The following is a 12382-nucleotide window of genomic DNA, read 5'->3' on the forward strand; positions in this document are numbered from 1 at the left end:
GGGCCCAGTGTAGAGCTCAAAGGCTTGGAATCAGGAAGAGATTCCTTTAAGGGGATACGACCAAGCGCATAGAATCGTAACTAGGTCTTGGCCTGTCACCCAGGGGGCTACCGCTTACTCTGCATGATCTTGCTGAAGGAACTGTCTCAACAGAACCCTAGTAGCAACACTCTGTTAAAGTAGGTATCACTGAGGATACATAGGTAGAGTGGTGCCCAAGGTGGAACTGGGGCCTGACCGACTCAAAGAAAAGGCATGAAGCCGCAGCGCGTAACCCCTACCATACAGGATTTTTGGATTTTGTGACCGTCGCACTCTGAGGGGGCAATCCATAACATACACAGAGCTCACATAGATGGAAATGGCGCATCCCATAGAACAATACGTCTGAGAAGTCACTAACTCACCCTCATGGTCATAATGCTGGTCTGGCTAGCAGTAAGTTACCTAGCTGAGGGAGCATAACACCCAGCTCTCAGCCGAGAGGGGGCTCGACCTACAGCATGTTCATAGAAATCCTGAAGGGTAAGCGTACTGCAAGCTTAGCCAAAAAACTCAGCGTATCAGGGAGGCAGAGGAAGGGCCTAGTTCGCCTGATGTTGCTGGTTCCAGGTGCTCTGGGAAACAGAGAACTCAACTCTCCATGTGGGAGGAGAACTCCGAATTCAGATAAAGGGGTAGCGTGCTCATAGACAACCCTCTGAATGAGGGGAGCACTGTTAAAATCCATCCACGAGAATAGCCCACGGAGTGGGGAATTCAACTCCTCTGAAGGGGAGGGAACTCAAATGCTCAGAAGGAAGCAGCATGCTCATAAATAACCGTCTACAGTGAGGGGAGCGATGCTGACTAGATAAAAGGCACTGTAACCCCAATCCAGCCTCGTGCTCTCTACCCGATAGAGAGCATGGGTCCTGCTCTAACCAGACCTGCAGAGTCTGGAAACAACAGGGCCCAAACATGCATTTTTTTTTCATCCTGCTCAGAAATGTATCAACAGAGATACATTAGTTGAGTGGAGCCCAAGGCGAGTACCGGGGCCTAAGCCAACTCAGAGAAAGGGAATGAAGCTGACAGAGCGTAACCCTTACCATACAGGATTTTAGAAAGTGCGCAGAGTGCTTAGCATGCACACTTACCACAATGTGGATTTTAGAAAGTGCACAGAAGCTTAGCATGTGCACTTACCATAGCATGGATTTAGAAAGATTCTGAAGCATCTGCTCACAGATGCCCAGAAGTCCTCAGACACTCAATCGGGAGTGGCAGGCTCAAAGACAACCCTCGGAGGTGAGGGGAGCACTGCCTGGCTTGACCCGAATAGAGGCCGTTTATCAGGGAAACAGCAAGGGGCAGTCTGATGTGTTTTGCCACTCGGGTCTCTGAGGGATACCTGACGACATGGTGTGAAAAGTGGGATGGCAAAACGTGTTCCTTGGTTTATCGCTTTTAAAGTGATATGACAGGAACAGGGTGGCATTGTGAAAAGAGAATAATCCAGACTCTATTCACTTGGGTTTTACTTTCCCTAAAAAAACGTCCGTCTGGTTTTATCAACACCCTTAATATTGTGAGAAAGAAAGAAAAAAACATTAAGACCAGGGGTTTTCAAAGTTTTCTTTTTGCCAGAGACTTCATACTAGACAATAAATATGTAAAATAAATATATAGTAAAAATAAATATAAATTAAAAATACTTTAAAAAAAGTTTTTATTTTTTCAAAAACATTATGAAGATTTTTTTTGTATTTCTTACTGATAAAAATTAGGGTCAATCATCATCATCATCATCTCATAATTTCCAACTTTAGAAAGATAAATGAAGTAGTAATACTATGAGTTATGGTAAATCTAACAAAATGGAAAAGTTAACATGTTAACTTTAACAAATATATTTCATTAAAAAAAAATCTTTAAAATTTTCTGTGGACCTACTAGCACCACCGTGTGGACCCCTGGGGATCTCTGGACAACTTGTTGAAATTCCACAAGAATATAAGCTTTACTTTCTCGTTTTTCAGTCTTCCGGAATGCTGGCCCGGTTTACTTCTGCACTGTAACCAAAAAAAATAAAATAATAATTAAAAAAATAAATACTTAAAAAGAAACTGAGGAACCAGTCAGAATTAATTTCTGTGGTAATCTAATGCCACAAATTATATCAAAGAGCATGTATTGAACCCAGAATGTTTCCTTAGACTGGTCTCTTCTGTTTTATATCTACATGCTCTCTCTTTCTATTTCTTTGAAGATGGAGACAAAAGAAGGAATAGTAGTGATTCATGTAGATTTCATTGGATACTAATAATAACTCGGGCAGATTTTTCATCTTCGCTTAATGTGTGAAGTCTGATTTAGGTCAGTCATTAGTCTTCAGATGGCTCATTAAATCCTCTTTTTGTCTGCTTGCATGTTGAAAATGATCTTCATATGTTATTTTGATGTTTTATGTATAGAATGAACATCATTAGGCTGAAAAGTTATTTTCATGCCTACTGCAGCAGATAAGATTTGTGTCACCTGACTGCTCTATTTCTGAACCTGATGAGGTTTCTGCTTCCTCTAGGTACATGATGAACGTGACTTGGGATGGCAGAGATTTGTCCTTCACCGAGGATGGTTACCAGGTGCATCCCAAACTGGTTGTGATCGTGCTGAACAAGGACAGAGAGTGGGAAAAGGTAAGGACGCTCCGTGCCGCCGCCGAAAACAACTGACCTTCTTAACTGCGCCATTATAATTTCATTATAACTCCTCCAAGCAAAGCGTCATTAACAACTGTTCATACAATATTAGTACCCATGAATCCGCGATCTTAATTACACCCTGGAACGGTGTAAAATTGTGTCAGTGCGGTAATTACGTCAGACGCACACTGCCAGAGTCTGCAAATTCGGAGGTGTAATTAGGGCCTGTTTTTTTCCTTCTAGACCGCAATCCAGTCCAAGACCAAACATGAACGGGAACACACACAAGTGCATTAGTGGATGAGCGTGTCCGTAATTTTTTTCTGTTTTAGTAGAGAATGTGGTTCAATGAAAACAGAGCGGGAGGAATAATTGGAATGGCAAAGCAATGGGAGAAATTGATTTGTGGAGTTCACTCTGCAAATCAATCAATATCAGTGCTAGTCTAACTGACAGAATAAAGCTTGCACTGAGAGAGGAATTCAGTCATGAATACATGTCCATGCAGCAAAAGACAGATTTGCTTCGATCAGGCCTTTTGATTTCTTGTTAGGAGAGCGTGACAATCATCAATAATATTATAACATCTTCAAGACATTGCGTTATTTGGAGGGGAACCTGTATACTGGTGGTCTGTCTTGATATAACATTGTATGGCTCATTAAATTATGGTTGTTTTGCAGATATGATATTGGGTTTGTATTACAGCAGGATAAAACGCACTAAATTAGATCCCAGAGGTGTTTAGGACCTCGTTATTCATCTGATGCTAAAGTGTTGTATTGGGCTCTATTACAGCAGCTCTGTATTATTTTTCATGCTGTTTCGACTGTCCATTAAACTTTTAGAGTTTCATCAATCTGTTATAAAATGCATCCCATGTTGTTCAGCTCATTTGGGACTAGATATTGTAGTAGTATTAGTGTTTAAAGCAGAATATAATAGGTAGCAATAACATTCATTGTCCAAATTCTCCTTAGTGTCTTCAAAAAAAAAAAAAAGAATGTGTTTCCAAAAGTCATTTTTATCACATAAATAGGACTAAATTAGTCCTTGAAACTTTTTTGTAAGTATAGCGCACAGCACTTTAAACTTGATGTTTTGCCACATTTGCATTATTCTCCAAAACACTAGATGGCACTGTGGAGAAAATATTAGCTGAACCAGCAGTGTGAAGAAGAATTTTTTCATTATTATACACCATCAATAAATGTTATATTAAACTCAAATTTAACCTCAGTTTAATAACATTAATAAAATGTTTGCCCAGTATAAAATAAATTTGTTGTTAGCTTGACTGTTTAGGTGAAAGAATGTGACTTTTAACATTATTTGCAATATTACAGGCACATCTACTCATCCAGTGTGCCTTCAGAAACGTGGTGCTATCACTTCAATTCCACTTCCCAATTTTATGGAATATAAACCAGGCTCAATTCCTTTAGAGCGATGCCGTTATTTTCTTTGCTGTTTGTATTTATCTATGTGCTGATTTACATCATTTTCTACAGTTCAGTACTTGAAGAAGTAGGTCATCCAAATAAGTGTAAAATCTGAAACCAGCGTTTGTCAGCATGGTCAGAACTGATTCAATGAGATGCAGCACTGGACAAAAGTGAAATGAACCGCACAAGAGAGATTGAAACTGATACCACAGATTAACTCTCTCTCTCCCTCACACATGTCTCTTTCTCACTCGCAGTTTCAATCTCGATGCAATTATGATATTGTGCTGCATCTCACTGAATCATGGCATGTAGTGCAAAGTGTATTGTACTGTTACTGTTGTGTAGTTGTCAATAGGTCATAGTACCATGGTGCTATGATGCAGTATATGTCATGGTACTAAAGGATTGTTATATTAATATTTGTTATTGTTGAAAAGTTTGGGGTCCGTAAGTTTTTTTTTTTTCTTGAAAGAAATTTATACTTTTATTCAGAAAGGATGCATTAGATTGATCTAAAATTACAGTACATATATTTATAAAGTTACAAAATATTTCTGTTTCTACAAAAATATATTACTGTAAAAAGCAGAACTGTTTTCAAAATTTATAATAACAAATGAACAAGATTTCTGAAGGGTCATGTGACGCTGAAGACTGAAGTAATGAAAATTCAGCTTTGCCATCCCAAGAATAAATTAAATTTTAAAATATATACAAATTTAAAAAAAGTTATTTTAAATTGTAATAATATTTTACAATATTACCCTTTATAATGTATTTTGATCAAACAAATGCAGCCTTGGTGAGCATAAGTGTTTGAGAAACATTAAAACATCTTACTGACCTCAAACTTTTGATTGGCCAAAAAAAAAAAAAAACCTTCTACTATTTTAAAGTTTTTGTAAGCATAAGAGATACCAGGCCTTTTATCAGGTCTTTTTTTTTTTTTTACTCTCTTAGCCACTCCAGATTTCTGCATGTGTGGGCTCTGACTCTTTTGTAATGGGACAACAAATGGCAGAAGGCTCAATTGTTGGGCCTCAGTCAATCTAAAAATAGCCTTTGACACTTTGCACTCTGCGCTTGCCAGTGGCCATGTACAAACATAACGCGCTCCTCCCTTGTTTTATCAGGGAGCTGACAGTTGCAAAGATCAAGCTGCTATGGTGCCAAATTAAATCCACATGAAAGTAATTACATTAATTAATTCCATGTCAAGCTGCCTCTTGTTGATGTTGATTAAAGCGGATAAAATGTTGAACTGGTTGTCACTCTGGCTGTGTGCTGTCACATATTATTTTTTGCCATTGGACAGAGTTTTGGAAACAGATGACAGAAAACACTGGATTACAGGTGTCAGGAAAATAATCACAATTTAGTAGGAAATAACCACACAAACTTGGTGACCACACCGCAGACTAACCGCCTACTGACTCATCAGTGAACCTTCTCCATTGGGTTTCATCTCAATGGATTGAAAAAATGCCGCTCGCAGGGGTGCAGTAGCTTCATGGTGGAGGACAACAGAAAGACAATAAAAAAATCATAAAGAGGAATAATTTGAAGACATGACCCTGATACCACAGGTCCGTGGGGAGCTTTTAAAACGCTTTAGGAGGACACCGGGGGGGGGGGCAGAGTTACATGTCAAATGCACAGCTCTAAGGAACGTAACTGCAGTGTAATGCAGTTTGACACCACACTATGTTGATACTAATCTGACAAAGCCTATTCATCAGTGTGAACTGCTGGCAGAGCAAAGACAAAAGCATGGGACAGATTTACAGCCCCGTTAAACCAAAGCAATATCTCACACCTTGCCCTGACGACAAATCCACGTGGCCATTAGTGTACAGCACGTCATAAAGCATATTGCACTTTTGCAAAGTCTGCAGTAATGGCAGTAACTGAGTACAGATGGTACACAGAATGACATTCATCTTGCACCAATAATGCTTAGGCCTGTAAATGCCTTAAACGATGTTCCTTTATTGGGTAAAGGACATAAAATACAAATGCAGTTGTCACTCCTGGAACTTTAGTGTGTATGTGGCCATTGTTTTTTTGCACATTATCAAAATTTTGCTCTGTGCACAAATCATGCACACACTGTGTATGAAAATGCCAAATGAAACAATTAGAGTTGATTATTTCTGGTGATATAAGTGACAACGACTGTCAGAGATGTGGCAACGTTATTTCAATTTATGCAAATGACTAAATGACAAATATAATGTAGACAGTATCTGGGTTTCCATATCTGTATTTTATGCAGATTTTGCATTATTGCGTAAAAATGCAGGATGACAAAACGTGTGTAGAATTTTCAAGTGCACACAAACACCACCTTCAATTCTTTTAATAAAAATTGTTCCTTGTACTTGTGCACATGTTCTGCCAGCATGGTATTTGTTTGCATGTTTGTTTCAGTTTTCATGTCAATACAGTCAATTTCAAAATTTCAAGTAAACGTATTGTCAGGTTTTTATAATATATTGATTTTTTTAAAATATTGTTTATAGTTATTAGTGATTTTTTTATAGTTATTAGTGATGTAGATACAAACCCACTCATTAAGGATAAAACAAGATCAGTTCAGCAGGGTTGTTCAAAATTAATAGCAATTCATTTTGTAATGATGCATAAAAATGCAGATTGGAAACAGAGATGTGTATATAAGGTACAAAATTCAGACCTGATGATTCAGGAATTGAATTTTTAATTGAATAAATTGAAGGTAATTTGTCTAAAGCTGAAATGACTTTGCCGCATCGCCAATGGTTGCTGTTGCTTATGTCACCAGAAATTAAATGGAAGTTAATAATATATCCATTTGTTTTGTCACTGCAAAAACCTTTTATACTTATAGAGCTGCAGTTTCAGTCAGGTGTAGCAGCAGTCAAGAAATTGGATGTGTTCTCCACTAGAGCACTAGGAAATACTTGTAAATTTGTTTCAGCTACCCTTTAAGCTACAGCAAGATATAAAAGATGTAATACAATAGTAGGTTTTGACTGTAAATGCCAGTGTCTATGTGTGAAACAATGTTTATTAATGATATCACAACATTGAAGGCTGCCACGAAAGCAGTTTACACAGTTTTTGCCGTTGTTTTCATTTACCAAGTATGTGATTGTGATTAGTCTGCAAGTTATGTCTGGGCAGCTCTGCCAAACACAAGCATCTGTTTGTTCTCTGTTTGTTTCAACTGATCTTATTGTGACTGGAACAGTTTTGTTGTCATCACGACACAGTCGGGAATGTCTGTCGCCTATGAGCTTCTTATTTCTCAAGCTTTTTTTATATGTGCATTCATTAAAACACCAAAATAGATGCACAAATGAAGTGTACGCAAAGTGTTGATTCGCTGCTTTGCTCATCATTAGTACACACAGGTTAACTCTTTATTTTGACAACTGTGTGTGTTCTGTCAAAGTAGATTGCTGGAGTAATTGCTCTGCTCTTCATCCAGCCACAGTTTTAAAAGAAAAGCACAACCCTGACAAGTTTGCAGTCATTATGCCATGCACTGGGGTTACTGTGTTTTAAGCGGAATGGACACTGGTGTCATAGCCATTACCTTTTTCATTCTTTTTAAAAATATATATATATATTTTTCAAAGCATTTCTAATTGTATAAAGAAGTGTCTCCACTGTGACTGACATTTCAGAGTAGATACAGGAGCTATAATTTCAGGTCATATTTAACAAGTAAATATCACCATTGACCTGCTCACATCAAACACCCTTTTCAGTCTGAGAAATAATAATAGTTTCACAGTTTTTTTTTTTTTTTGTACTGATTTTTGCTGTGCAGTGACTCCATTCATTCTCAGCATGGCAGTCCACCTATTCTGAAATATCTATATGCACCTCAGTAATATAAAAAAATTAATCAGCATAAAAAATAAACAGATAGTAGCTTGCAGTACCATGATACATAAATATGTCATTCTATGTGATGTTATATATTGCAGTATAGCATTGCTGTACTGTGGTACTGGCACAGTGCTTTTTTGTATGATTGGGGATGCAAAGAAAAGTTGCAAAGAAATATTAAGCCACAAGGAAAATAAATAAAAAATAATATTATTAATAAAACATTTTTTATGTTGTTGAAAGAACATATTAGAATGATTTCTGAAGAATCACGTGACACTGACGATTGGCGTAATGGCTACTAAAATTCAGCTTCACTGCCAATCACAAGAATATTTTTTTTGAACAATTTACATTTTTTTATATAAAATGTTTTAAATAAAACCTATAATAAATATGTAATACTATATCATTTATAATTAAATTATAACATATATAAAGAGAAGTAAGTTTTAGTACTTGTTTTCTAAAATACTTTGAGAAGTGCTCTCATGGAGAGCCAGGAGGAGAACATGATCGACTAATTAAAACAGATGAAGTTTGAGCATCTTGGCTGCTGATGGGCCTCTTCAATGCCTGGAAGTGACTGGTACAGTTAGGGGCCACATGGCCATTCGCTCCGGTCTTACAGGGGCAGTTGTGTGTGTGTGTTTGTGTGGCACGTACTGCCCACAACAGAGTAAATCTCAGTGTGAATCATGAAACACATAGTCTGTGATGTGCCAAGGGTCTCTGAATCATACATAGCCAAGTTAGTAAATAATTAACATTATAATCTGGGCTTTGCATTTACATATTCATGAATTAACACTTTAGTCCATGCACGCTTGGTTCACAGTGTTCTGACATCTAATATCTAGTTATTTGCTTTATTTGGCTGCCGGACGTGTCAATGCTTAAAAAGTGTGTTTGTTATCAAACCTGAAGCAAACATCCGTAAGCTCGTCCCTGTGGTTTAAAGCGCAGGTATTATTGCAGCCAGTGAACTTGGAAATCATCTGAACCTTGAGTTAATCAAAATCTGATCCCCGAGATCTGCTGGACTGTGGCTCGCTGTAGTTTGCCCTCAAAATTGTATTTATTGACAGAGCTGCTGCATGGGGCCATGGCGCTGAACCTGTGAGCAACTTAGCTGAGAGAGATATTTATCTGAGTGATCCCTCCATGATAGAGGATTGACCGCTAGATGGAGGAAAGATTTGAGACTGATGGGCCATTCTGGGCCAAGATTCTGTGGGCCATAATTGCTGGTCAAGTAACAGTCAACATACAGCATTTTTTTTCTTTCTGTCTTTTCCTGTCATATACACACACATAGAAAAAAAAAAGACTTTATTGCTCACTAAGTTAGAGGTGGTGGGATACCCTCGGGACTTTCTTGCAACTGATTCTGTTGAAGGCAGTTGTAAACTATGTCAGTGTGAAATGGATCTCTCTGCCATTTTTGCCTTCTCACAGTGGAAAATGAGTGTGCCACATGGCCAATTGTTGGGGACTGACCTTCCAACAGCTCTCTCATAACAGGAAAGAAAGAAAGAAAGAAAGAAAGAAAGAAAGAAAGACATATTTAGTTTTTTTTATCTATTTTTATAACTCATAATTAATATACTTGAAACATAATCACTAAAAATAAAATTTGCCTATACTGTAGTTGATTTCTAATTTTACTTAGTTTTATTTTATCTTATTTTAATGACAAACTATTTTTTGTTTTGATTTGTTTCATTTATTTGTTGATATACATTGAAAAAATAGGTGTAGAAACATTTTCCACTCAGACAAAAATAGTAAATTTCACAAATAATTACAAAGAAACAGCAAGTAACAAATTTAATTAAATATGAAATTTTGACAGAAAAACTGAAACAGCATTTTTCTTATAAAACATACTACAGTAAACAGTAATCAATATTTTTGCACTGTACAGTAGATATGTTTTCATCTGTTAGTGTTTTTTTTTTTTTGCCAAATCAGTGCAAAATAAGTCAAATACAGTATTTGTTATGCCAGTGAAAACTAACTTGGCACTGGAACTGAAAGAAAGAAAGAAAGAAAGAAAGAAAGAAAGAAAGAAAGAAAGAAAGAAAGAAAGAAAGAATAGAAGAAAGAAAGAAAGAAAGAAAGAAAGAAAGAAAGAAAGAAAGAAAGAAAGAAAGAAAGAAAGAAAGAAAGAAAGAAAGAATAGAAAGAGGAACGTCTAATTTGGAAAAAGAAAGAGAAATAAAGCAACTAGCTTGAGAAAAAGAAAAAAGGAAAGTTGAAAAGTAATCAAGCAAACAAGTTAATGGGCAAATGAACACAACAGCAAAAATTAAGCTAAAAAAGGAATAAAAGAACAAACAAACTAATGGGCGATCGAGCAAACAAACTAAAGAAAGAATAACAAAGAAAGAACAATCTAAAGAATTATTCTTTATAAGAACAAACTAACAAATAAACGAACAAACGAAAGAAAGAATGCGAACACTAAATATAGAGAAAGAAAATAATTACAAGAAAGAGTGAATTAATGAACAAACGAAAGAAAGAAAGAAAGAAGCAAAGAGATAAATACAAAGACAGGACATGTGAGAAAAAGCACTAGAAAAGAAGGAGGTCGGGAGCCTGAGGCAGAGCTTGTGCTGCCTGCACTGGCTTTGACTCATCCAGCAGAGATAATGTGTAATTCTCTTTAGTAAGCCTGGTGTGTTTCTCTTCACCTCCGCTGTCCGTCATACTTACGGCCATGCCCCTCTCCATCTCCACCCCTCACTACACTGACAATCACAGCTCTGCCCTTCATAGCCACTGCGTTCTGCTGTGGAGATACACTTGATGATGTGCTTGTCTGCTGCCTAATTTAATGCCCTATCAAATCAACAGAGTTTGACTGATGGTATGGTCAAGACTCGCTGCATGTTGTCATGGTCAACAGTGAAGCGCTGTGCTCGCTCTGATAGCAGAAACTCTCATTCCTCCAATCAGTGTTCACCATGCCGTCTCAACACAGGAAAGATAACTTTAAAGGAGGACGGCAACACAACAGATCCTCTTGCTGAGGCTGGCATTTTATTCAACATTTAACTGATACAGGTGCCTTAGAGTAAGATAAGGTGAAGTGAGGGCATGTCTGCCCCACCGTGAGAGCCCTATGGCCCACCCTACAGCATAGAGCTGGGCCTGCTACAGTGGAAATTGTCCTTTTGTTTTCAGCCCATAATGTGACAACTACATCACACCAACCCCAGGTTTGAAAGGAACAAAAAGGGTTGGACTAATGCAGTCATTTAAGAAGATAGCTTTTTGGGTCATTTAGCTGTGCCTGTCCATTCAATCCCTTCTACTATTGGTTCTCTTTTCTTTTGTTACTTTGAAACTAGAACAAATGTGTGCCCTTCGTTCTCTCATGGTAGCATAATCTGACCATCTATTAGTACTGTTGCCAATTATTGCCACCTATAATGTTACATATTGAAAAAAAATGTCATGTCATGTTACAGTATTTTATTTTATGTTGTCATTTTGCTGTGTTATGTTATATCACAATGTTATGTTACAATGATTTGTTTTGGCTTTTTTTATCAGTTTCTCTGAATAATGAAAACATCTTTATTATAAAAAAAAAATAAAACTGCATATGTTCTTTCAATTTTTTACAGTTTTGTTGAATAATGAAGTAACATTCTTCAAAATTTAATTTACCTTTTTGTCAGTAGACCTAAAGGATCTCAATGAAAAGTATGCTAGCTGTTTTCCAGTACTCGGCTGTATCCGTAATAATGTCAAGCATGTGATGCTCTAGAGAGCTGAAACGTGATCCTTGAACGGCTTTTCCATACTGTGTAATTACTGGTGTCATCGTGAGCTCTCTGCCTCAGCAAACAAGCCTAGAAGAACGAGCGCAAACATTTAGGCAGTGTAATGCAGGTGTGACCAGCCGTTTCACCACACAGCTGTCTGTCTGTCTGTACGGGGAGAAGCCGTGTTCAAAATGAAGCCAACAGAATTCACTGCATGAGTCCCCCAAGAAGAGGTTTTCACTTAAACAAGATGTCTGCAGGAGAAGGAATTAGAAGGCAGTCGTCTCGAGACTGCAGTTTTCTTCTGGTGAATAAGTGTTTGTACAAATGGCTTTTATTTTAGAGTGGAGGCGTGGAATGTTTTAAGAATGGTGCAGGCCATTAGGGGAAGGCAACAGAGGTGTTTTCGACTACTGATGAGCTGAAATGGTGCGCAAGTGCCCTCTATCTCCTCAAAAATTATGCAGAAATTCTTTTCATTCTGTCTTTGTCTGTCACTTTCGCTCTCCCCCTCGCTCCCTTCGCTCTCGGCCTCGGCGGGCGTGTGGCAAATTGCTTGTGTTGTGTAATTTATTCGTGGGCCGAAGCT

General features: G+C 37.6%; 1 protein-coding gene across 1 annotated transcript in view; it reads left to right on the forward strand.

Annotated features, from left to right (window-relative positions):
- LOC107685916 (glutamate receptor ionotropic, NMDA 2A-like) overlaps positions 1–12382 on the forward strand; it is a 178897-nt gene that overhangs the window by 121407 nt on the left and 45108 nt on the right. The window contains exon 4 of the mRNA XM_016482665.1: positions 2567–2681. Coding sequence (XP_016338151.1) covers positions 2567–2681 — 115 coding nt within the window. The remainder of the gene's footprint in view (positions 1–2566; positions 2682–12382) is intronic.

This window comes from Sinocyclocheilus anshuiensis, unplaced genomic scaffold (genome assembly GCF_001515605.1).
Source record: "Sinocyclocheilus anshuiensis isolate Anshui unplaced genomic scaffold, SAMN03320099.WGS_v1.1 scaffold701, whole genome shotgun sequence".
Lineage (NCBI taxonomy): Eukaryota > Metazoa > Chordata > Actinopteri > Cypriniformes > Cyprinidae > Sinocyclocheilus > Sinocyclocheilus anshuiensis.